The 25,063-nt window shown below is 49.7% G+C and overlaps 1 protein-coding gene across 2 annotated transcripts in view; it reads right to left on the minus strand.

Moving 5' to 3' along the window:
- The window catches only part of UBE2L3 (ubiquitin conjugating enzyme E2 L3), a 58,282-nt gene extending 41,072 nt beyond the window's left edge, over positions 1-17,210 (minus strand). For both annotated transcript variants that reach the window (XM_033234103.1, XM_033234102.1), the window contains exon 1: positions 16,986-17,210. In XM_033234103.1, the coding sequence (XP_033089994.1) occupies positions 16,986-17,012 (27 nt within the window). In that variant the 5' untranslated portion in view covers positions 17,013-17,210. The remainder of the gene's footprint in view (positions 1-16,985) is intronic.
- Positions 17,211-25,063: the final 7,853 nt, after the last annotated feature.

The raw sequence follows: 25,063 nt of genomic DNA on the forward strand, positions 1-25,063 counted from the left end.
GAGATCGCACCACTGCACTCCAGCCCGGGCGACACAGCGAGACTCTGTCTCAAAAAAAAAAAATAAAATAAAATAAAATCCACATGCAGAGAGGTAGCGGAAGGGGTTAGAGGGGTACAGCGGAGAAGGAAGGAGAGCTGACTGTGCCTAGGCACCATCTAGGATCTGCTTATTGCATCATCCCCCAGTATAAGTTGGGTACCTCTGTGTGGGGAGTGCGACTGTGATGTGTAACCCCTGCTCTGCTTAAGAATCACCATATTTAGGGTGGGGTGCAGTGGTTCACACCTGTAATCCCAGCACTTTGGGAGGCTGAGGCAGGTGGAACCCGAGGTCAGGAGTTGGACAGCAGCCTGGCCAACATGGTGAAACCTCGTCTACTAAAAATAAAATTAACTGGGCGTGGTGGCGCGTGCCTGTAATCCCAGCTACTCAGGTGGCTGAGGCAGGAGAATCACTTGAATCCGGGAGGCAGAGGCAGAGGTTGCGGTGAGCCAAGATGGCGCCATTGCACTCCAGGCTGGGCAACAAGAATGAAACTCTGTACAAAAAACCAAAAAACTACAAAAATTAGCCAGGAGTCCTGGTACATGCCTGTAATCCCAGCTACTTGGGAGGATGAGGTAGGAGAATAGCTTGAACCCAGGAAGCAGAGGTTGCAGTGAGCCGAGATCGTACCATTGCACTCCAGCCTGGGTGACACAGTGAGACTCCATCGCAAAAAAAAAAAAAAACCATCACATTCATATCACCCAGTCTCTTGGCAAGGAAAAAGTGGGGCCTTGATGAATGCAGTGTCATTTCTACAGCTAGAAACAAGCTCCTAAAAGGACTAAAACCTCCCACTGAGCTAAACACATGGAAAAAAACCCTCTGACTACAACAAGTCTACAAGCACCGAAACCCAGACATTGTTCTGAACATTTTTTTTTTTTTGAGATGAAGTCTCGCTCCGTCACCCAGGCTGGAGTGCAGTGGTGTGATCTCAGCTCACTGCAACCTCCACCTCCCAGGTTCAAGCGATTCTCCTGCCTCAGACTCCCGAGTAGCTGGGATTACAGGCATGCACCACCACACCCGGCTAATTTTGTACTTTTAGTAGAGTCGGGGTTTCTTCTTGTTGGTCAGGCTGGTCTCGAACTCCCGACCTCAGGTGATCCACCCACCTCGGCCTCCCAAAGTGCTGGGATTACAAGCGTGAGCCACTGCGCCCAGTCCGAATTTTTTTTCCTTTAAGTGAACACTGGCCAGCACGGTGGCTCACGCCTATAATCCCAGCATGTTGGGAAGTCAAGGTAGGAGGAGCGCTTGAGGCCAGGAGTTCAAGACCAGCCTAGGCAACATAGCAAGCTCCCATCTTGCTATGTTGAGAATAACAAAATGGCCAGGCGTGGTGGCTCACACCTATAATCCCAGCACCTTGGGAAGCCAAGGCAGGTGGACTGCTTGAGCCCAGAGGTTTGAGACTAGCCTGGAAAACATGGCAAAACCCCATCTCTACCAAAAAACACAAAAATTAGCTGTGTATGGTAGTGTTCACCTATAGTCTTCAGCTACTTGGGGGATGGAGGTGGGAGAATTGCTTGAATCCGGGAGGCAGAGGTTGCAGTAAGCCAAGATCACATCACTGCACTCCAGCCTGGGTGACAGGGAGACTCCAGCTCAAAAAAAAAAAAAAAAAAAAAAAATTAGCCGGGCATGGTAGCACACACCTGCAGTCCCAGCTACCTAAGAGGCTGAGGCAGGAGGATCCTTTGAGCCCAGGAATTCAAGGTTATAATGAGCTATGATCATGCCACTGCACTCCAGCCTGAGCAACAGTGCAAGACCTTGTCTCTTGAAGAAAAGAGGCCAGGCATGGTGGCTCATGTCTGCAATCCCAGCACTTTGGGAGGCTCAGGCAGGCAGATCATATGAGGTCAGGAGTTCAAGACCAGCCTGGCCAACATGGTGAAACCCCATCTCTACTAAAAATACAAAAACTAGGTCGGATACGATGGCTCACACCTGTAATCCCAGCATTTTGGGAGGCTCAGGTGGGCGGATCACAAGGTCAGGAGATTGAGACCAGCCTGAACAACATTGTGAAACCCGTCTCTACTAATAATACAAAAAAATTTGCCGGGCATGGTGGCGCATGCCTGTAGTCCCAGCCACTCAGGAGGCTGAGGCAGGAGAACTGCTTGAACCCAGGAGGTAGAGGATGCAGTAAGCCAAGATCGCGCCACTGCACTCCAGTCTGGGCAATAGAGAGAGAGTCTATCTCAAAGAAAAGAAAAAGAAAGAGAAGAAAAGAGTAATTCCAACAAAGAACAGAAAACAGAGAGATGCTGGGAAAGGGGCAGCCATGGCATGAGAGGAAGCGGTCAATTATGAGGCCATTCTGCACTGTTTACAGTTAACAGCCCTGAGATAGGCAAGCAGGGCACATTAGCCCCATTTCACAGACGGTAAAGCCAAGGCTCAGAGAGGTCCAAGTCAAAGAACTTGTACAGAGAAGGCCCAGGACTAGAGCCAGCACTGAAACTGCTCTTTTTTGACTATCTCAGCCACCCTAAGCAGTGAGTTAATGCTCCCATTGGAAACTGACAGAGCAGGTGCTCCTGTTTACTCTGTGGGATCCCAGGAGGGTTTAGCTTGCTCTGGAATAGTACTGACCAATATTTACATCAACAAAAACATGAACATATTCAGTATTTTCCCTAGTCTTGCACAGCTAGTCATTATGTGCCTGTGTTGTGCAAGGAATATTTCTAGGCTCCTACTGCCCAGGCAAAACAAAACCTGGCAGATGGAGCTGGACATCTGAGGAGAGTTACATAAACCTGCCTTAAATCTTCCAAATTCCAACATAACTGGTCTATCAAAGTAAATACTTATAACAGAAATGCAAACTTTCCAAGCTTGCATAAGGCAACTGTTGGCAATGACACTAAAATCATGACTTTTTTTTTTCCGAGACAGGGTCTCGCTTTGTTGCCGAGGCTGGAGTGCAGTGGCATGATCATGGCTCACTGCAGTTTCATCCTCCAGAGCGCAAGCGATCCTCCCACCTCAGCCTTCTGAGAAGCTGCGACTACAGGCATGTGTCAATGGGCCCAACTAATCTTTTTATTTTTTTGTAGAGACAGGGTCTCACTACGTTGGGCAGACTGGTCTCAAATTCCTAGGCTCAAGTGATCCTCCTGCCTCAGCCTTCCTAAGTGCTGAGATTATAGGTATGAGCCACCATGTCTGGCCACTAAATCATGACTTAAATGTAATCCAATATACTGAAAATCCAAACATAAGCCTCACGGCCTTCTAATGCAATTCTCTCATTTCAACTAATATTTAGCTAAAGGGGCAGGACCCATGCCAAGACATCATCACCTCCATAGGTCAGCAGTATGATAGCTACCTTACATTTAGTTATCATCATAACTAATTACATTTGGGGCTGGGCGCGGTGGCTCACACCTGTAATCCCAGCACTTTGGGAGGCCGAGGAAGGTGAATCACCTGAGGTCAGAAGTTCGAGACCATCTTGGCCAATATGGTGAAATCCCGTCTCTACTAAAAATACAAAAATAAGCCAGGTGTGGTGGTGGGCACCTGGAATCCCAGGTACTCAGGAGGTTGAGGCAGGAGAATTGCCTGAACCTGGGAGGCAGAAGTTGCAGTGAGCCAAGATCACACCATTGCACTCTAGCCTAGATTACAAGAGTGAAACTCCATCTCAAATAAATAAATAAACAAATAATACACTTGGCTATGATCACAACTTTATGAAGTCATCTCATCATCCGCTGTACAAATCAGGGCACTGAGGCTGAAAGGCACAACACTAAGGAGTCAAAGACAGAAATCTACATCTGAGCTCTGTTACTCTATCATAGCACAGTGCTTCTCAGAGGTTACAGCACACTCCTTCTCAGGTAGTCATTCTAAGAGGACATGACAAAGAAAACACTCAACAGAGGCTTGGAGGAAAGCACTGCCCACAACCTCCACAGTAAGCATGGGGGAAGCGTGGCCAAGGCTCCAACTCAGCAGGCCTTGACACCAGCTTCTGGCTGCCAGGCCTCATTCCTGGAAGGTGTTTCCGTGTCCATCTGTACATGGGTGTGCCTGGCATTCCTGACCTCCATTACATACTCCAGAGTCCAGCACCCCACTACCAGACTGATAGCTCCTTGAGGGCTGGGACACCGACCTCCTCAAGTCTGTCCACAACAGACTCAACCACACAAAGCCTGACACAGGACAAATGGGCACGACGGGAACTGCCTGTGTAAAACTTGAGGAGAATCCTTCAGGAAGCTTAGATTTTCTTATGCTGACTGCTCTTTTTTTTTTTTTTTTTTTTTTTTGAGACAGAGTCTTGCCCAGGCTGGAGTGCAGTGGCATGATCTTGGCTCACTACAAGCTCCACCTCCTGGGTTCACGCCATTCCCCTGCCTCAGCCTCCCAAGTAGCTGGGACTACAGGTGCTCATCACCACGCCTGGCTAATTTTTTTTGTATTTTTAGTAGAGATGGGGTTTCACCGTGTTATCCAGGATGGTCTCGATCTCTTGACCTTGTGATCCGCCCGCCTCAGCCTCCCAAAGTGCTGGGATTACAGGTATGAGCCACCGCGCCCGGCTGCTGACTGTTCTTAATGAGAGGCGTGCTGGTGTGAAACACTTTTTTTTTAAAGCCACCTCAGATGGGTTCAGAGGCTATTCACCATCTGAGTAACACCCTCTCCCTCACCATGAGCAGGTGGGTCCCCTCTTAGAAAGATGGAGCACCACATGAGCCCTGACATTAGCCCATGAGCCCTTTGACATTAGCACCTGCTTTGGTTGCAGATGTGCCTGTTCGGGTAGGGGCTGTCAAAAGAGAATGTTCCCCGCTCCGCCTACCTATGCTAGGAAAGTGGGGGCAAAATCTGACAAGAAAATGAAATAAAGAAAACTATCATCAACAAAGTCCTGGAAGTTTTAAAAACCAAAACAAACAAAACCCAAACAGCCACCAGATCTGAAATGAACCCTCTTCCTCTCCATCTTGTCCCTTCCTCAAAACCAAAAGCAACCATCTAAAAAGCTGGGGTAAGGCCCGCAGAGCAGGGGACCTTGACAGTGGGCCTGGCTCCACCACTCACTTCAGCCTCCTAATCTGTAGGCCACTAGTGTCTGCTTTCCAAGGTCCCTCAAACAGCTCTGGAATTCTAGAGTGTGTGTGCGGCAAGGGTCAGAAGGAGAAACTACACAACCACCAGAAGCAACTTTCTTAACTTTCTGCTTCAAGGTTGAAAGAAAAGACAAGGGCTGGGCACAGTAGCTCACACCTGTAATCCCAGCTATTTGGGAGGCTGAGGCAGGTGGATCACCTGAGGTTAGGAGTTCACGACCAGCTGGGCCAACACAGTGAAACCCACCTCTACTAAAAAATACAAAAATTAGGCTGGGCACGGTGGCTCACGCCTGTAATACCAGCATTTTGGGAGGCCAAGGCGGGAGGATCACAAGGTCAGGAGATCGAGAGCATCCTGGCTAACACGGTGAAACCCCATCTCTACTAAAAATACAAAAGATTAGCCGGGCATGGTGGCCTGTAGTTCCAGCCACTTGAGAGGATGAGGCACGAGAATGGCGTGAACCCAGGAGGTGGAGCTTGCAGTGGGCCAAGATCACGCCACTACACTCCAGCCTGGGCAACAGAGCAAGACTCCATCTCAAAAAAAAAAAAAAAAAATAGCCAGATGTGGTGACACATGCCTGTTAATTCCAGCTACTCTGGAGGCTGAGGCAGGGAGAATTGCTTGAACCCAGAGGTGAAGGTTGCAGTGAGCCAAGATCGTGCCACTGTACTCCAGCCTGGGTGACAGAGTGAAACTGTGTCTCAAAAAAACAAAACAAAAAAAAGGCCGGGCGCCGTGGCTCACGCCTGTAATCCCAGCACTTTGGGAGGCCAAGACGGGTGGATCACGAGGTCAGGAGATCGAGACTATCCTGGCTAACACGGTGAAACCCCATCTCTACTAAAAATACAAAAAAAAATTAGCTAGGCATGGTGGTAGGTGCCTGTGGTTGCAGCTACACGGGAGGCTGAGGCAGGAGAATGGCATGAACCCGGGTGACGGAGCTTGCAGTGAGCCAAGATCGTGCCACTGCACTCCAGCCTGGGTGACAGAGTGAGACTCCGTATCAAAAAAAAAAAAAAAAAAGGAAAAGAAGAGAAGACAAGAAACAACGATATGACATCTGAGACATCAACTTCTCAATCAAGAGTGGCTTTCGGCCAGACGCGGTGGCTCACACCTGTAATACTAGAACTTTAGGAGGCCGAGGTGAGTGGAACATGAGGTCAGGAGTTTGAGACCAGCCTAACCAACATGGTGAAACCCCGTCTCTACCAAAAATACAAAAATTAGCCAGGTGTGGTGGCACGCGCCTGTAATCCCAGCTACTCAGGAGGCTGAAGCAGGAGAATCGCTTGAACCCGGGAGGCGGAGGTTGCAGTGAACTGAGATTACGCATTGTACTCCAGTCTGGGTGAAAGAGCGAGACTCCACCTCAAAAAAAAAAAAAAAGAGTTGCTTTCAAACCTCCAACCCTGCCCCAATTCAGTGCCTGTGGGACCCTTCCATAGCATCTTTGTTCATCTTTGGACACAGTGACTGTCACACTACACTAGATGTATATAATACGCAAGGTAAATTTCTGAGATATTAGGAAGACAAATTTTGAGTTCAAGAGCTATTCAATTTTAAGCCGGGCACAGTGGCTCATGCCTGTAATTCCAGCACTTTGGGAGGCTGAGGTGGATCACCTGAGGGCAGGAGTTCGAGACCAGCCTGGGAAACGGCGAAACCCCGTCTCTACTAAAAATACAAAAATCAGCTGGGTATTGCGAAACCCCGTCTCTACTAAAAATACAAAAATCAGCTGGGTATGGTGGCACATGCTTATAGTTCCAGCTACTTGGGAGGCTGAGGCAAGAGAATTGCTTGAACCTGGGAGGCAGAGATTGCAGTGAGCCGAGATGGCGCCACTGTGCTCCAGTCTGGGTGATAGAGACTCCGTTTCCAAAAAAAAAAAAAAAAAAAATTTCCCAATTTTGTTGGGAAAAGTAAACTTTTCTTACTTTTTTTTTTTTTTTTTTTTTGAGAGTCTCGCTCTATCACCCAGGCTGGAGCGCAGCATCACTATCTCGGCTCACTGCAACCTCCGTCTCCCGGATTCAAGCGATTCTCCTGCCTCAGCCTCCTCAGTCTCTGGAGTAGCTAGGATTACAGGAAGGCACCACCACACTTGGCTGAGTTTTATTTTTTTTATTTTTTTGAGACGGAGTCTCGCTCTGTTGCCCAGGCTGGAGTGCAGTGACCAGATCTCAGCTCACTGCAAGCTCTGCCTCCCAGGTTTAAGCCATTCTCTTGCCTCAGCCTCCCGAGTAGCTGGGACTATAGGCGCCCGCCACCTCGCCCAGCTAGTTTTTTTGTATTTTTTAGTAGAGACCGGGTTTCACCGTGTTAGCCAGGATGCTCTCGATCTCCTGACCTCGTGATCCGCCTGTCTCGGCATCCCAAGAGTTTTATATTTCTTTTCAGCAGAGACGGGGTTTCGCCATGTTTCCCAGGCTGGTCTCCTCAAGTGATCCACCCGCCTTGACCTCCCAAAATGTTGGGATTCAGGTGTAAGCCACCATGCCCAGCCAAGTAAACTTATTTTATTTATTTTTTTAGACGGAGTCTCGCTCTGTTGCCCAGGCTGGAGTGCAGTGGCACAACCTCGGCTCACTGCAAGCTCCGCCTCCCGGGTTCACGCCATTCTCCTGCCTCAGCCTCCCGAGTAGCTGGGACTACAGGCGCCCGCCACAACGCCCGGCTTTTTTTTTGTATTTTAGTAGAGACGGGTTTCACCGTGTTAGCCAGGATGGTCTCGATCTCCTGACCTTGTGATCCGCCCATCTCGGCCTCCCAAAGTGCTGGGATTACAGGCGTGAGCCACCACGCCCGGCCTATTTTTTTTTTTTTTTTTTGATATGGAGTATCGCTCTGTTCCCCCGCCAGAGTGCAATGGCGTGATCTTGGCTCACTGCAACCTCTGCCTTGCAGGTTCAAGCAATTCTCCTGCCTCAGGCTCCCGAGCAGCTGGGATTACAGGCACATGCCACCACACCCAGCTAATTTTTTTGTGATTCTAGTAGAGACCGGGTTTCACCACGTTGACCAAGCTGGTTTCGAACTCCTGACCTCAAGTGATCCACCTGCCTCGGCCTCCCAAAGTGCTGGGATTACAAGTCTGAGCCACGGTAACCTCTGCCTCTCAGGTTCAAGCAATTCTTGTGCCTCCCCCTCCCTAGTAGCTGAGATTACAGGCATGTGCCACCAAACCCGGTTAATTTTTGTATTTTGGGTAGAGATGGGGTTTCACCATGTTGGCCAGGATGGTCTCAATCTCCTGACCTCATGATCCGCCCGCCTTGGCCTCCCAAAGTGCTGGGATTTCAGGCGCAAGCCACCGCGCCTGGCCCCCAGCCAACATTTTTAAACAAACATGCACACAGCTGTCTCAGTAACTCTTTCTCCAAACTACAGAATAAGAGAGTACCACAGGTAAGAGAATGGGCTCTCAGTGATGAGGGTATGTCCAGGCAGGCTGGCCCCAACCTGGCCCGAAACCACTTTTACCATCTCCTATCACTCCTCCAAATCCTCCCCTCCTGACAGGCTGGTCACCTCACTGCCCTGGAACACGTCTTGGTTATTTTCAATAATAATATCTGCAAGTAGCTCACACTTACTATATGCCAGGCACTCTTCTAAGCAGTCGGTATGTATTAACTCATTTAACCTTCACACACAGACGAAGTAACTAAGGCACAGAGAGGTAAAATAAGTAACTTGCCCAGGGTCACTCAGCTAAGATGTGGCAGGCCCAGGATTGAAACTCCAGAACCAGTGCTTTTACCTGCTATCCTATAGTCTTCCTCTAAACAGCTTTGCTCTGAGCAAAGGCCCCTTCCTCCCTTTCTTACATGGGTGGGGGGCTTGGGGAGGTTAGGTTTATCTATGTCCCCCAAGAACTGGCAGGATGAAGCTGGCCACAGGAGATACATGCAAAGCCCTTCTTGAGTGAGTGGCATGCCACTTCTCCTGGATAGCTGTAGCAACCAGGAGATATGTAGATCTGGTCCTTCAATCTAAAGGCTATGGCATCTCTGCCACCTGTCCTTAAATCCATCAGCACTGCCCTCAGTGACCCCTCTATAGAGAGGTAGCTCACCCTCCAAGGCTGGCCTGACAGAGGGAGGGCTCCTAGCTCTGGAGGAACCAGGAGCACTGGACATGCCAATCCGGGGTAAAATCAAGCCAATGCCTCAACACTTCTGGAAAGCATCTCAGGGGCTGGCCTGAGCGGGATGGCACAAGGTCAGAGGCAAGCAGCACTGAAGAGTAGGCAGATGGTCTCTGGGGGCTCCTCAAAGCATTTCCCATAGGCACTGCCCACAGCCCTCCTGAGGGATAAGAGAGATTCAACCTCACTGGTCACCTGGTCCCTCTTCTTCAACTGCTGAAACCCTACTCGTGCTTAAAGGGTCAGGCCAAGTTCGACCTCCTCCTCAGTGTCAGAAGGGGTGTTTCCCTCCCCTGCAAGCCATTATTAAGGTGGCAGGCATCCAACACACAGTGACCAGCCCAGGATTTCTTTGTTCCAGGTACACACCATTTTTCTCCTTTGCTGAGCTCCTCAAGGGCAGAGGAACTGCCCCTTGAGCTGAGTCTCAAAGGTCAAGAAGTTACCACAATACAGAGACAGGGATGCTGATCACGAGATCCAGGGTGTGCAAAGCATGCTGTGTTTAGGGGACTCAACGGGCAAGTGGGGAGAGACAAGGCTGGTGAGACAAGACCTTGAAGGAACAAGGAATGTGCACTTGTAATCCAGAGTCCCAGCCTCATCCTCACCCTACTAAATTCTGCTCTGACCAGGTGGCAGGGCCTGGTCATGTGTATTCTACTGCACAACACACCACACACTACTCTGACGCACTGCTGGTTAGGAATAGTGTGGGACAGAGGGTGTGCTGACCAGTAAAGAGTTCAGACGAACCATTAAGGAACTCGATGCAGGTGTCTACCATAAACAGGGATGGCCTGAACTGCGGCAGTGGCAGTGGGAGTAGGAGTGGGGATGGAGAGAAGACAGGGAGAGAACAGAGACTGAAGGCATAGTTCACCAGAATCTGCCAGGTGACTAGACAAGGGAGGAAGAGCTGAGAAGGGGTCAGCTGGCATTTTTTCCTTGAGCAATTGAGTAGACAAATGAACCATTAACTAAGTAAGGTGGGACAAGAGGAGACGCATGGGGCCAGAGGGAGAGTCACAGGAGGAGCTAAGACTTAAGATGCCTAAAGATCTATGCGCGGTTCCCAGGAAAACTCTGGAAGTGGTTGGAGTCTGGGCTCAGGAGGAACATCTCTGTGGCTCTCTAATGGGCACAGTGTGTGCAATGTGAAGTGTGTGCAGTGTGAAGCTGAAAAGAAATGTGGCTCTCACATTTACTGCTGTAGCAAAGAATATAGAAATATCTTAAACGTAATAAATGTTCCAATAAAATGAGAATACTTTCAAGTGTCCTCTTATAATAAAAATTTAAAGCAAAAAAATTTTAAAGTCTCCTAATTTAGAGTTTTAACAGGATCAGAAAAGGCCCCAGTACCCTGAGACAAGAGTTTCTGTCTCAGGGTGTTTTTTTGTTTTGTTTTTTTCTTTTTGAGACAGAGTCTCGCACTGGAGTGCAATGGCACAATCTTGGCTCACTGCAACCTCCACCTCCTGGGTTCAAGCAATTCTCCTGCCTCAGCCTCCAGAGTAGCTGGGATTACAGGCACCCGCCACCACGCCCAGCTAATTTTTTGTATTTTTTTTTTTTTTTTTTTTTTTTGAGACGGAGTCTTGCTCTGTCGCCCGGGCTGGAGTGCAGTGGCCGGATCTCAGGTCACTGCAAGCTCCGCCTCCCGGGTTTAAGCCATTCTCCTGCCTCAGCCTCCCGAGTAGCTGGGACTACAGGCGCCAGCCACCTCGCCCGGCTAGCTTTTTGTATTTTTTAGTAGAGACGGGGTTTCACCGTGTTAGCCAGGATGGTCTCGAACTCCTGACCTCGTGATCCGCCCGTCTCAGCCTCCCAAAGTGCTGGGATTACAGGCTTGAGCCACCACGCCCGGCCTAATTTTTTGTATTTTTAGTAGAGACGGGGTTTCACTATGTTGGCCAGGCTGGTCTGGAACGCCTGACCTCATGATCCGCCCGCCTGGGCCTCCCAAAAATTGCTGGGATTACAGGCGTGAGCCACCACGCCCGGCCTGTCTCAGAGTTTTCTAGTAAATACCTTAAAAGGCCCCAAATGTTGCAACAATTGAGTATACTCCTTCCCATCACCTGTCCCAAACATTTACAAAGAATATCATTAAGGGAGGCTGAAACAGTCCCAACTTACTGGAATGCATGAATTTAGAGTAAAAGACGCAACTTTTTTCTCAATTCACAAAGCCTCAGTGGATTCAGGACATTTACACTGGCATAACATCACATATAAAACTCCCCTCACATACTGACACGTGACACAACTACTAGACACACTCATTGCTCTATCTTCTTAATTACCCAACCTCAGAATCTAAACCTATACTCAAAAGCAAACTACCTCACTGCCTAACACAAGGAAACCCAAGGAATGAACTTTTTTTTTTTTTTTTTTTTTGAGACAGAGTCTCGCTCTGTCGCCCAGGCTGGAGTGCAGTGGCCGGATCTCAGCTCACTACAAGCTCCGCCTCCCGGGTTTACGCCATTCTCTCGCCTCAACCTCCCGAGTAGCTGGGACTACAGGTGCCCACCATCTCGCCCGGCTAATTTTTTGTATTTTTTTTAGTAGAGACGGGGTTTCACCATGTTAGCCAGGATGGTCTCGATCTCCTGACCTCGTGATCCGCCCGTCTCGGCCTCCCAAAGTGCTGGGATTAAAGGCTTGAGCCACCGTGCCCGGCCAGGAATGAACTTTTAGAGGCTCCTCCTACTATGACTATGGACTGGGAGAAAGAGTAACAATATGAAGTTCTGAGTGAACATTTTTAAATAGCATTAGGCGGGGCACAGTGGCTCACACCTATAATCCCAGCACTTCGGGAGGCCTCGGCAGGCAGATCACCTGAGGTTAGGAGTTCGAGACCAGTCTGGCCAACATGGTGAAACCGCCTCTCTAATACAAAATTAGCAGGAAGTGTTGGTGCACACCTATAGTCCCAGCTACTTGGGAGGCTGAGGCAGGAGAATCGCTTGAACCTGAGAGGCAGAGGTTGTAGTGCACAGAGATCATGCCATTGTACTCCAGCCTGGGTAACAAGAGCGAAACTCCTTAACTCAACAGTTATGTCATGATAAGTAATAAGATGTTACACACACACCCCTCTAAATCCACAGATTTCCCCTCTGAGAAAAGCCCTTCTGGGAAGCTACTCAATGGGCCCTTGGGGGAAGTGTGTGCAGTGTGAAGCTGCAAAGAAATGATCAGATGGCAATCAGTTGCCTAAGCCACACATAAAGGTTTCATTTTTGGCTTTTGTAGCAATTTCCCCATCCTGATTGAAGCAATGGTTACAATCTGGTTGTGGCTAACAATGCTAAATTAGCTGCTTGCAAAATAAAATGTACTTAATGTTTTATTAACACTGTAATTCCTAAAAAAGGGTTCTAAAAGAGGTTAATCCTCTTGGCAAATGTTTTTGAAATAAAAGACTTTATCACACTCACTTTGCCTAAAATAACTTCTCAGTGTAGTATATGTAAATCACTCTACTTTTAATAATGTGTTTTACACTATCTGTAGTCCACTGTTACAAAGAAATCTTTGCTGTGGAGCCGGGCGCGGTGGCTCAAGCCTGTAATCCCAGCACTTTGGGAGGCCGAGACGGGCGGATCACGAGGTCAGGAGATCGAGACCATCCTGGCCAACACGGTGAAACCCCGTCTCTACTAAAAATACAAAAACTAGCCGGGCGAGGTGGTGGGCGCCTGTAGTCCCAGCTACTCGGGAGGCTGAGGCAGGAGAATGGTGTGAACCCGGGAGGCGGAGCTTGCAGTGAGCTGAGATCCGGCCACTGCACTCCAGTCCCGGGCGACAGAGCAAGACTCTGCCTCAAAAAAAAATTAAAAAAAAAAAAAAAAAAAAAGAATCTTTGCTGTGGAATGTCCTAGAAAACATTTTTATTTGTTTTTTGTTTTGTTTTTTGAGACAGTCTCGCTCTGTCGCCAGAGCTGGAATGCAGTGGCCGGATCTCAGCTCACTGCAAGCTCCGCCTCCCGGGTTCACGCCATTCTCCTGCCTCAGCCTCCCGAGTAGCTGGGACTACAGGCGCCCGCCACCTCGCCCGGCTAGTTTTTTGTATTTTTTAGTAGAGACGGGGTTTCACCGTGTTAGCCGGGATGGTCTCCATCCCCTGACCTTGTGATCCACCCGTCTCGGCCTCCCAAAGTGCTGGGATTACAGGCTTGAGCCACCACGCCCGGCCAATTAATTACATCTTAAAGAACTTTAGATTTCTGCTAAAAATGTTTTCTAGGGCCGGGTGCGGTGGCTCAAGCCTGTAATCCCAGCACTTTGGGAGCCCGAGACGGGTGGATCACCAGGTCAGGAGACCGAGACCATCCCGGCTAACACGGTGAAACCCCGTCTCTACTAAAAAATACAAAAATATTAGCCGGGCGAGGTGGCGGCGCCTGTAGTCCCAGCTACTGGGGAGGCTGAGGCAGGAGAATGGCGTGAACCCGGGAGGCGGAGCTTGCAGTGAGCTGAGATCCGGCCACTGCACTCCAGCCCGGGCCACAGAGCCAGACTCCGTCTCAAAAAAAAAAGATGTAATTAATTTGATCATTCAACATTTGCTAGATTGCTATGCCTAAGGCACTGTTCTATGCACTAAGTCCCAATTTTTCACCAACGAAAATCACTTTATTTCCACCCCATGTACTGAAAAGACTCTGTTGATCAACTTGTATCAGTAATTTTTCTTCTTTAAAAAAAAAAAAAAACTAACCAGTCTTAAACATTGACTTTCACAGCCAATGATCAGCATTACATAACTGGTGTTCCCCTAGTGAACTGAAAGCCTTTCCATCCTCAACTTAAGAAACAACACATCGCTCCATGCAGCCTTTGAGTAAGAAAGACAGCCTGACAAGAGGCATGGAATTTGGGTCCTGGAGACAGGAAGAGTCAGTGTCTTCTCTCTCCCCACCATGCTCTACGATTCTACCTTAGGTAACTCCCTTAACCTAGTTAACCTCACAATGTCCTCATTTGTAAAAAAATAAAAATGACAATACACTAACTTTGAGTGTTGAAAAGATAACTTATGTAAATAACCTAATATTTAATAAATACTCAGTTAATGTTACAAATTCTTTTCCAAGGTCTATTTTTTTAGAAACAGAGTAATAATTTTAAACCCGTAATAAGTCCCCTCTTAGACCCCTGAGAGCCTGGGGATTCCAAACTGGGTCAACTGGGATAGGCCAGGGGGCTTCCAGGATGAATTAGGTCAAGATCCCTGCCCTTCGGGATCTCAGAACCCAGTATAGGAAAGACAAGTCTGTAACACAGAGATTGTGACAAGTGCTCAAAGAGAAACATAAAGAAAGTGCTGTGGTCACACAGAGGAGGAAACAACTCATTCTGAAGGGGGATGTGGGAGCGGGGGCTCACAGAGTAGTTGGCACTGGGAGTTGAACCTGGGACTTCTCTGGAAGGGAGAAGTGAGGAGAAGGTAACTTTTCTTGGGTAGAGCAAACGACACGTGCCAAGGGACACCAGACAGCAAGTAAGAGCAGGAGACTGCTTTGGAGAAAGAACCCAGTTCCATCACAGCTCACTCTCCCTAGCTAGGTAACCCAGGGCAAGCCAAAGAATCTTTTCTCATCAACAAAATGGAAATCACAATGTCTACTTCACAGGAAGGATTAAACATGATCGTGCATATAAAGCACGAAGTAAAAGCTGGAAAAATAGGAGCTACTGCGATTTGGTGCAAGAATGGTGGGAAACCAAAGGGCAGGAGGTGGGGCTCAACTGATTGCTTTCAGCCAGTCTCAGAAAGGTCTTGCATGCCAAATAAGAGGTTAGGATTAACTGCTAAGGACAATAAGACCACAGACATTTTTAACAGGAGTGAAAAGAATTGAGTTATCTGCCTTAAAAGAACTCTGGTGTCCGTGAGGGGTAGTCTGGGGAGGAGAGCACTCGGGAGGGCACCTGAGAGATAAGGATACAGATTCAGAGTAATTTCAGTAACATTAGAAAGCAAGGCATGCACTTCAGAAATCTTTTTGTTTGTTTGTTTTTGAGACGGAGTCTCACTCTGTCGTCCTGGCTGGAGTGCAGTGGCGCAAACTTGGCTCACTGCAACCTCCACCTGCCGGGTTCAAACGATCTCCCACTTCAGCCTCCCGGGTAGCTGAGATTACAGGCGAATACGACCACGCCCAGCTAATTTTTTTTATTTTTAGTAGAGGCAGGGTTTCACCATGTTGGCCAGGCTGGTCTTGAACTCCTGACCTCAAGCGATCAGGCCCGCCTGGGCCTCCCAGAGTGCTGGGATTACAGGCGTGAGCCACACTTCCAGAAAACTTTCTAAATTTAAATCCACAAGGGTTGAAGGACGACTGCACCTGGGAGTAGGGTAGGAAAGAAAGCCATTAACCGACCCCTTATCTGGTGAATGGTGGTGTCACTAGCTTAAGAGATGAAGAACGGTCTGAAGTCCTCTGAGTTTTCTTTTGTGCCCTCTTCCACTCCAGTTTTATAAAGTTAATGTCCTCTCTAGCCCTTAGGGAACAAAAGAAAGGAAACGTTCCCAGGGAGGGAGGGAGGGCTCAGAGACTGTGGCTCCAAGTTCAATGTCTAGCTCTACCAAGCACTGCTCTGCCCAGAACGAACCCCAGCTCTTTATCTCCCCTCAGGAAACAGGCTCCGGGGCCTTTTTTTAATTTCCGGCCCGTTGCAGGCCGGCAGCACTAGCCAGCCGCCGACTCACAGATGCTGGCGGAGGGGACTCCGGAGGACGTTGGCAAATCCACTGGCAAAAGAACTAAGCCAATTTAGCTAATGTGCTCCTCACTAAAAGGTGCCAAGTAGCCAGAAAGCACCCTGCTGCATTCAAGATCCAAAGTATCAAGTTGTTATTATAAACTTTGGCCCGTTTTGATTCGAACGACTGAAACCAACCGTTACCCCCCAAAAAATGGCACTTTGCTTTATCAGGGAAGGGAGATCGGGATGACCGAGTGGAGGAGAGGGAAGGAGAACCGCGCCGCGATGGGGGCCGACCTCAGGCCTTTCTGGAGTTGGAACTTGCCCGCTATGTGACTCTGCAGTCACAAGGCGACAGTTTGCTAGGACCCAGCGCAATTCCAAACGACCCACCAACAAACTGACCTAACTTTGGCCGCCTGGCCGCCTCCCCTCTTTCCTAGCCCGAGCCTTCCAGAGTCCCGAGCTGCGGCTGGGCCAAGCGGAGCTGCAAGCCCGGCTCGCTGCGGCCCAGGGCGGGGCGGTTCCGCGGCGCGGGCTCCGGGCAGGGGCTCCGGCGCTCGGGCCTTCCCCGAAGGCGCTTAGTTTGGAGCCTCCCAACTGGGCTCTCACATTAACGACGCCCTCGCGTCGGACCGCGGCCTCTGCGACAGGGGAACGCGGCCACGCTCCGGGCGGAGGGTGGCGTGAACGCCCCGGGCCGGGTTGAGGGGCCAACAGCGGCTCCCAGCGCGGCCTGGCGCTCCCGCCCAGGCTGCGGCCTAGGCCAGCCCCGTTAGCTCCTTGAGCCTGCGCGCGGCCCAGGGAACCGACGAGGCCGTGTAGGGCAGGAGGCCAGACGGCAGCGCCCTCAGAGGCCGCTGCCTGCCTCGGGGGTCCGGAGCCTGGGACGCCGCCCCACGCCCGACCGAGGCCAGAGAATGGCTTTTACCTTCATCAGCCTCCTGCTGGCCGCCATCTTGGATTTGGTGCTGCTCCTTCCCCAAAATGCATCGCGGCCGGCCGGGCGGCTGGAGCCCCCGCACTTCCTGGAGCGGGGGAGGGGCCGCGGGGCGGGGCACAGGAGCAGAGCAGAGCACCTACTGTATGCTTCTCACCGTGCTCGGAGGCGCGTGGAGGAACGCAAGGGAACTGCACAGGCTGGGCCGCAGCGTTTACGGATCGTCCAATCAGATGACAGTTACAACCACTGCCTGGCACGTAGTAGGCAAATAATAAATATTGATTGCATAAAATAGTTGGCCGGGCGCGGTGGCTCACGCCTGTAATCCCAGCACTTTGGGAGACCTGAGGCGGGTGGATCACGAGGTCAGGAGTTCGAGACCAGCCTAGCCAATGTGGTGAAAGCCTGTCTCTACTAAAAATACAAAAAATTAGCCAGGCGTGGTGGCGGGCGTCTGTAATCTCAGCTACTCGGGAGGCTGAGGCAGGAGAATTGCTTGAACCTGGGAGGCAGAGGTTGCAGTGTGCGGAGACCATGCCACTGCACTCCAGCCTGGGCAACGGAGACTCCGTCTTAAAAAAAAAAAAAAAAAAAAAACAGTACTCTGATTGGAGAATGGGGAATGGAGGTGGGTAAGAGGATAAGAAGGGGAGCAGGGGCCACTTGGAAACCTGTTGCAATCATTCAGGCAAAGAGGTGACACTGGTTTGGACCTCAGGTAGCAAAGAAGAGAGAAGAACATAGCTTCAGAATATACTCAGACCTTCTTAAGGAGTTCTTCTTTTTTTTTTTTTTTTTTTTCCGAGACACAGTTTCACTCTGTCACCCCAGGGTGGAGTGCAATGACATGATCTCAGCTCACTGCAACCTCCGCCTCCCGGGTTCAAGTGATTTTACTGCCTCAGCTTCTTGACTAGCATAGATTACAGGCACCTGCCACCATGCCCAGCTAATTTTTGTATTTTCAGTAGAGACAGGGTTTTAGCATTTTTGGCCAGGCTGGTCTCGAACTGCTGACCTCAAGCAATCCACCCACCTTGGCCTCCCAAAGTGCTGGGATTATAGGTGTGAGTCACTGGGCTTGGACATTGTTCTCCATTTCTAAGAACAGTGGGTTTCTCCTGAAAGGAGAGAAGGAAAGGGAACTGGAAATAATGTATCCTGGAATAAGGCTGGCCTCACACTCATCTTGGGAGCCCAGGCTTGACACCGGAAAGGAGGGAGAAACTAGATGACAAGCCTCATGTGATCAGCCATTCTGCCTGCCTTTTACCTCCCCCAAGCCAGTACACTGGAAGTTCAATACACATTCAGCGTATGTATGAGGGACCCCATCAGCTCCCTAGGGTCATAGTGGACTTAAAAGCCTGGGACTGACTCTGGAGTCTACTGTGAGCACCGGGCCTGCCCTTACTGGGCCCAGGACAAAGAAAAAACATAGCTTTATTGAGAACTGCTTTCCTCTGTGGAGAATTACAGGGGAAAGGGACCCTTACTCTGAGAAATTCCAAGCCAGATGAGGAAGCACAATTCATACCTTGGACCCGATGTGCTAAGCTGAGAATAGAGAGTGGGATCATCAGAGGCTCAATGTCAAGGACTAGCCTTTACCATGGCATCTTCTTGCATCCTCACCACTGCCTGCAAGATGACTCCCTTGCACTTTGCAGGTGGGGAGCCAAGCCGCTGAGCTGCAAAGTGCTTTTGCTAAACAAGCACTCAGAAAATGTACCCAGTCCCAGTGGAAGGGCTGCCTGGCCTTTGGGGCCCCTCTCTCGTTCTAAAACCTTCATCGCTCCCTCTAGTAGGCCTGACTTCTAGTCATACTCGATCCCCTCCATTCAGCCAAACCCTGTTCATACAGATCTATCCTTTCTGTGCCATCTCCCCAAGCCTCCCATCAGAAGTAACCTCATGGTGACTCATGCCTCTAACCCTAGCACTTGGGAAAGCCAAGGCAGGAGGATTGCTTGAGCCCAAGAGTTTGAGACCAGCCTGGGCAACACAGGGAGACCCCAGCTCTACAAAAAATTAAAAAAAAAAAAACAAATTAGCCAGGTGTGATGGCCAAGTAATCAAGTAATTCTAGCTACTTGGGAGGCTGGGGTGAGAGGATCACTTGAGCCTGTGAGATTGATGCCGCGGTGGTCCATGATTGTGCCATTGCACTCGAGCCTGAGTGAAAGAGTAAGACCATGTCTCAAAAAAAAAAAAAAAAAAGAAAGAAAGAAAAGAAAAGAAAAAAATAAGTGGACTCTTTTGGCTGGGCACAGTCTCACACCTATAATCTCAGCAATTTAGGAGACTGAGGCGGGAGGATTACTTGAGGCCAGGAATTCAAGACTGGCCTGGGCAACATAGCAAGACCACCATATCTACAAAAATAAATAGGCCGGGCTCAGTGGCTCACGCCTGTAATCCCAGCATTTTGGGAAGCCGAGGCAGGCAGATCACGAGGTCAGGAGTTCAAGACCAGCCTGGCCAACATAGTGAAACCCCGTCTCTACTAAAAATACAAAAATTAGCTGGGTGTGGTGGCACGTGCCTAAAGTCCCAGCTACTTGGGAGACTGAGGCGGGAGAATCGCTCGAACCCAGGAGGTGGAGGTTGCAGTGAGCCACCAAGATCATGCCATTGCACTTCAACCTGGGTGACAAAGTGAGACTCCATCTCAAAATTTAAAAAAAGTAATAAATTTTTTAAAAAGAAGTGACTGCTTCCTCCTCCTGGACTACCAGGCCCTTCTGCTCACATTGACCACATGCTGTTCCTTCCTCCAGTCAGCATGGAGTCCTGGGCACTCACCTATTAGGCCTTGGGCCCAGGTCCAGAAAAAGAGATACGCAGGACCGGGCGCGGTGGCTCACGCCTGTAACCCCAGCACTTTGGGAGGCCGAGGCGGGCGGATCACGAGGTCAGGAGATCGAGACCATGGTAAACCCCATCTCTACTAAAAATACAAAAAAAAAAAAAAATTAGCCGGGGGCAGTGGCGGGCCTCTGTAGTACCAGCTACTCCTGAGGCTGAGGCAGGAGAATGGCATGAACCCAGGAGGCGGAGCTTGCAATGAGCTGAGATTGTGCCACTGCACTCCAGCCTGGGCAACAGGGCGAGACTCCATCTCAAAAAAAAAAAAAAAAAAGAGAGATACACAGGCACCACCTGCCCACAAGGAGCGCTCAGCATCCTGAGGAGGCACCAAGGAAAACACCACGGGTGTTGAGGGTTTGGTGAGGTGTGGGGGCTCATAGGAGGGGCCTCACAGAAGCTGGTGGAGGAACCAGGGATGGAAGGAGTTCCCAGTAGGCAAGAGGACAAGGAAAAGCAAATGCCTCTGCTGGGGCAGGAAATGGCCAGCTGGGCACTGGACACTTATACCCTTCATTGGCACCACAGAGCAGTGCTGAGATGTTCTATTTGATAGGAGAGAAAACTGTGGCCCTGAGAGAAGTGGCCCATTACTGGGCTAGGAAGCTGGATACCAGGAGTTAGACCCTGTCTAGAGTATGCAGGTGAGGCTCTGCCTCAACCTCCCGCTGACAACCTGAAGCCTCATCTCCCACATCCCTCGCTTCCCACAATCAGTGCTATGCCACATCACGCCCCCCACCATGCCCAGGCTGCTCCCTCTGCCTGTGGTGCCTTTTCCATTCCCTCCCCCTATACTCCCCATGTCCACATGGCAGGGACTCAATTTATCATGCTCCCTTAGGTAAGCTGACAGTAAGATGCATACTGGACCCCTGTGACTTTTTTTTTTTTTTTTTGAGATAGGATCTGGCTCTGTCACCCAGGCTGGAGTACAGTGGTGTGATCATGGCTCAGTGCAGCCTCAACCTCCTGTACTCAAGTTAGCCTCCCACTTCAGACTCCCAGAACTACAGGTGCACACCTCCATGCCTGGCTAATTTTTGGAAGAAAAAAAAATTGTAGAGACAGATTGTCTCTATATTGCCCAGGCTGGTCTCTAACTCATGGACTCAAGAGATTCTCCCACCTCAGCCTCCCAAAGTACTGGGATTACAGGTGTGAGCCACCACAGCTAGCCTGGACGCTTTTGAGTGCAAAGGCAACACCCAGCGTCTCTGTGACTCCCCCAACAGCCCTCTGTTGGGGGGCTCTCTGGGTCAGAACTGCTATAACCCTCTGGGTCAGAACTGCTATCAACCCCATTTACAGAGGAAAAAACTGAGGCTCAAGCTGTTCCTCAACTTCTCAGTCATCTGACTGGTCAGAGGCTGAAGCCCAAGTCTGTTCTTGGACTGTGAGGACCAGACCAAGTCCTGAGGGGGCTTAGATAACCTAAAGGACTCCCTCTTTCTTTCCTTTCTCCCTCCCACCTTCCTTCCTTTCTATCCTCCTTCCTCTCTCTTTTCCTTCCTTCTCCTTTCCACCTTCCTTCTACTTCATTCTCTGCGCTTGGTGAATGAAGAAATTAGCACATTACTTGGCCCTTGTCATCCCCTGGCCAGATTGGATGCTCAACAAACATTTGATGAAGGACTGTCCTCTGACCTAGAGCTATGGCCAAATGACAGAACAAATGGTCATTGCTACTGGTGCCTTTGGGAAGTGGGCAAAGCCTCAAGCTTCAGACTGCAGAGGAAGGAGGGTGATTGAAATAGATCCAGGCTGGGATTAGTGGCTCATGCCTGTAATCTCAGCACTTTGGGAGGCCGAGGTGGGCGGATCACCTGAGGTCAGGAGTTTGAGACCAGCCTGGCCAATGTGGTGAAACCCCGTCGCTGCCAAAAATACAAAAATTAGCCAGGCGTGGTGTCACATGCCTGTAATCCCAGCTACTTGGGAGGCTTAGGCAGAAGAATCGCTTGAATCCAGGAGACAGAGGTTACAGTAAGCCAAGATCGCTCCACCGCACTCCAGCCTGGATGACAGAATGAGACTCCATCTCAAAAAAAAAAAAAAAAGATCCAAAGGGAAGAGAAATGGAGATGATAGAAGACAGAAGATACGTCTGTCCTGGTAGCAATGTGGAATTGGGAAACAGAGACGCTGCCAGCAGCAATGGGGATCTCAGGAAGCAGTGCCTGCTTGTCCAAAGGCTCAGGGATTACAGTAACACTCAGGCTGCCAGAGCCAGCGGGTAAGACCCTGCAAGCACCAGTTCAGAGCCCAGACTCAGGTCACACAGACCTGCACATAAGTCCCTGTGTGACCCTGGGCAGTTTCCTTCTCTGGAGAGGATAGTGCTAGGCTCCTTGGCTATGGGGGGGATTCAGGGATGAGGCTTGTAAACTGCAGATGGGAAGGGGCTGACCACTTGCTGCAGAGGCACATGAGCTGGGGAGCTGAGCCAGGGCCACCAGGGCAGTAGGCCAGCCCAGCAGGCCAGGGGGCCCCAGTCAGAGAGCTAGAAGCTGGCACAATGCTGCCCTCCTGGCCCAGGAAGATGTGGACCAGCCGGGCAGGCTGCAGAGCCCAGGAAGAGCAGCACAATACCTCTCCAGGTATCCAGCCCCATCCAGTGCTGGGGGATGGAAGGAACTCCACTGGAACTCAGCTGGTTAGATTCCGGCCAGGTGACCCTCCCTCTCTGAGCTCCAGTCCTCCCTGCACCCTCAAATGAGGGTCATAATAGGACGGGCAAATATCAGTGCAAGAAGGGATGTGCCTGCCCTGAGGGTGGTGGGCATGAGTGAGGGCCGGTACAGACAGCCAGACTGCAGGAGGCTGGGGGTTTGCAGCTCCAGTTCTCGCTGCCTGAAATCGCCTCTCAGCCCTTCTGGCAGCCCTCACTCCCTCTCCTTCAGCTCTCAGCTTCTGTGTTTCCTCTTTGCCTCATCCAGGAATCCTGCTCTGATGCGGCTCTTCTCCCCCTCAGCGCTTCATTCCTCACCCAGAGCACTTGCCCAAACACCAATGTTACTACATTCCATTGTTATTTGTATTTGACCTTTGCATCCTCCCCTAGACTGAGCCCTGAGGATCCCAGTTTGAAAACCATTGAGGTAATCCATCACTTTCATTTATTGTTTGTTTGTTTGTTTATTTTGAGACAGAGTCTTGCTCTGTCACCCAAGCAGCAGTGCAGTGGCACAACCTCAGCTCACTGTAACCTCCACTTCCCAGGTTAAAGCAATTATCCTGCCTCAGCCTCTGGAGTAGCTGGGATTACAGGCACCTGCCACCACGCCCAGCTAAGTTTTGTATTTTTTAGTAGAGATTTCACCATGTTAGCCAGGCTGGTCTCAATCTCCTGATCTCAAGTGATCCACTCACCTCAGCCTCCCAAAGTGCTGAGACTGCAGACTCCCCATCCACTTCCTGCATGTCTCCTCCCAACAGGCCTATGGTATTTCTGTGTTGTATTTATTTTTATTTATTATTATTATTGTTTTTATTTTGGGGGGTTGGATTTTTTGTTTTTTTTGGTTGTTTGAAACAGAGTCTGGCTCTTTCGTCCAGCTTCTCTTTCATTTAACATGTGAGAAAGCTGGACCAGGAGAGGGCAGGAGCATGGTGAGCTCTTGCTGGGACACCTGCCTCCCAGTCTGCAGCTCATTCTCATAGATCATGGACTGTCAATTCCCTGAGGGCAGCAGCCACATCTGGCCTGTCTGCCTCTGTCTTCTTCAGTCATGTATTTACTGAGCACCTATCATGTGCCAGGCACTGTTCTAGACATGGAGGAGACAGCAAAGAACAGACAGAAAACACATAGAAACAAAAATAAAAAATATGCCTCTGGGTGTGGTGGCTCATGCCTGTAATTCCAGCACTTTGGGAGACTGAGGTGGGAGGATCACTCGAGATTAAGAGTTTGAGACCCACCTAGGCAACATAGCGAGACCCTGTCTCTACAAAAAAAAAAAAAAAAATTTTAAGTTTTTAATAATAAAAGTAAAGGATATGAATGAAAAGCTGGGGGAGCTACTGTAGCAATGGGGGATGGGAAGCTTAAACACTCCTGCATGCTCTCAGGATGGAGCCCATTCGCCTCCTCAAGGCCAGGCAGGCTCTACAAAGCTTGGGGCTTTGGTAACCGAACAGAAATGGAGCCAGACCAGGCCGGTAGGAGAAGGATGTGTCATAGACTGGGGCTGTAGAGAGAGGGAAAGTGGAATACAGGGCTGGCGATGTGGGGCCAACTGAAATGTAAAGGGGACATAACACCTTCTCTCCAGGTCAGAAAACTCATGACGTATTGGGATGGAGGGGTGTGTGTGTCGTATGTGTGTGTGTGTGTGTGTGTGTGTGTGTGTGCACATAATAGGCAAGAGGTCCTCTAACTCAGGGGTTCTCAAATGTATTTCAAGGAGCATAACCTTTTATTAAACCAAAGTGCTTCTTCGAATCTGATAATGACACTTAAAAGTAGATCTACCCACTGAAGCAAGTAGGGTCAGTGTCTCCCCATCCACTTCTGCATGTCTCCTCCCAACAGGCCTATGGTATTTCTGTGTTGTATTATTTTTATTTATTATTATTGTTTTTATTTTGGGGGGTTGGATTTTTTGGTTTTTTTGGTTGTTTGAAACAGAGTCTGGCTCTTTCGTCCAGGTGGGAGTGCAGTGGCACAATCTCAGTCCCCTGTAACGTCTGCTTCCCAGGCTCAAGCTATCCTTCCATCTCAGCCTCCCAAATAGCTGGGACTACAGGCATGCACCACCATGTCTGGCTAAATTTATAGATAGATAGATAGATAGATAGATAGATAGATAGATAGATATAGATATAGATATAATTTTTTTTTTTTTTAAAGAGATGCAGTCTTGCCATGTTGCCCAGGCTGGTCTTGAACTCTTGAGCTCAAGGGATTTGCCTGTCTCAGCCTCCCAAAGTGCTGTGATTACAGGCATAAGCCATCACACCCGGCCTGTCGTTAATTATTTTTCTTTTTTTTGAGTCGGACTCTTGCTCTGTTGCCCAGGCTACAGTGCAATGGCATGATCTCGGCTCACTGCAACCTCCGCCTCCCGGGTTCAAGCAATTCTGCCTCAGCCTCCTGAGTAGCTGGGATTACAAGCGCCTGCCAGCATGCCCAGCTAATTTTTGTATTTTTGGTAGAGACAGGGTTTCACCATATTGGCCAGGCTGGTCTCGAA

Source organism: Trachypithecus francoisi, unplaced genomic scaffold (assembly GCF_009764315.1).
Source record: "Trachypithecus francoisi isolate TF-2019V2 unplaced genomic scaffold, Tfra_2.0 Lachesis_group14, whole genome shotgun sequence".
NCBI classification, from domain to species: domain Eukaryota; kingdom Metazoa; phylum Chordata; class Mammalia; order Primates; family Cercopithecidae; genus Trachypithecus; species Trachypithecus francoisi.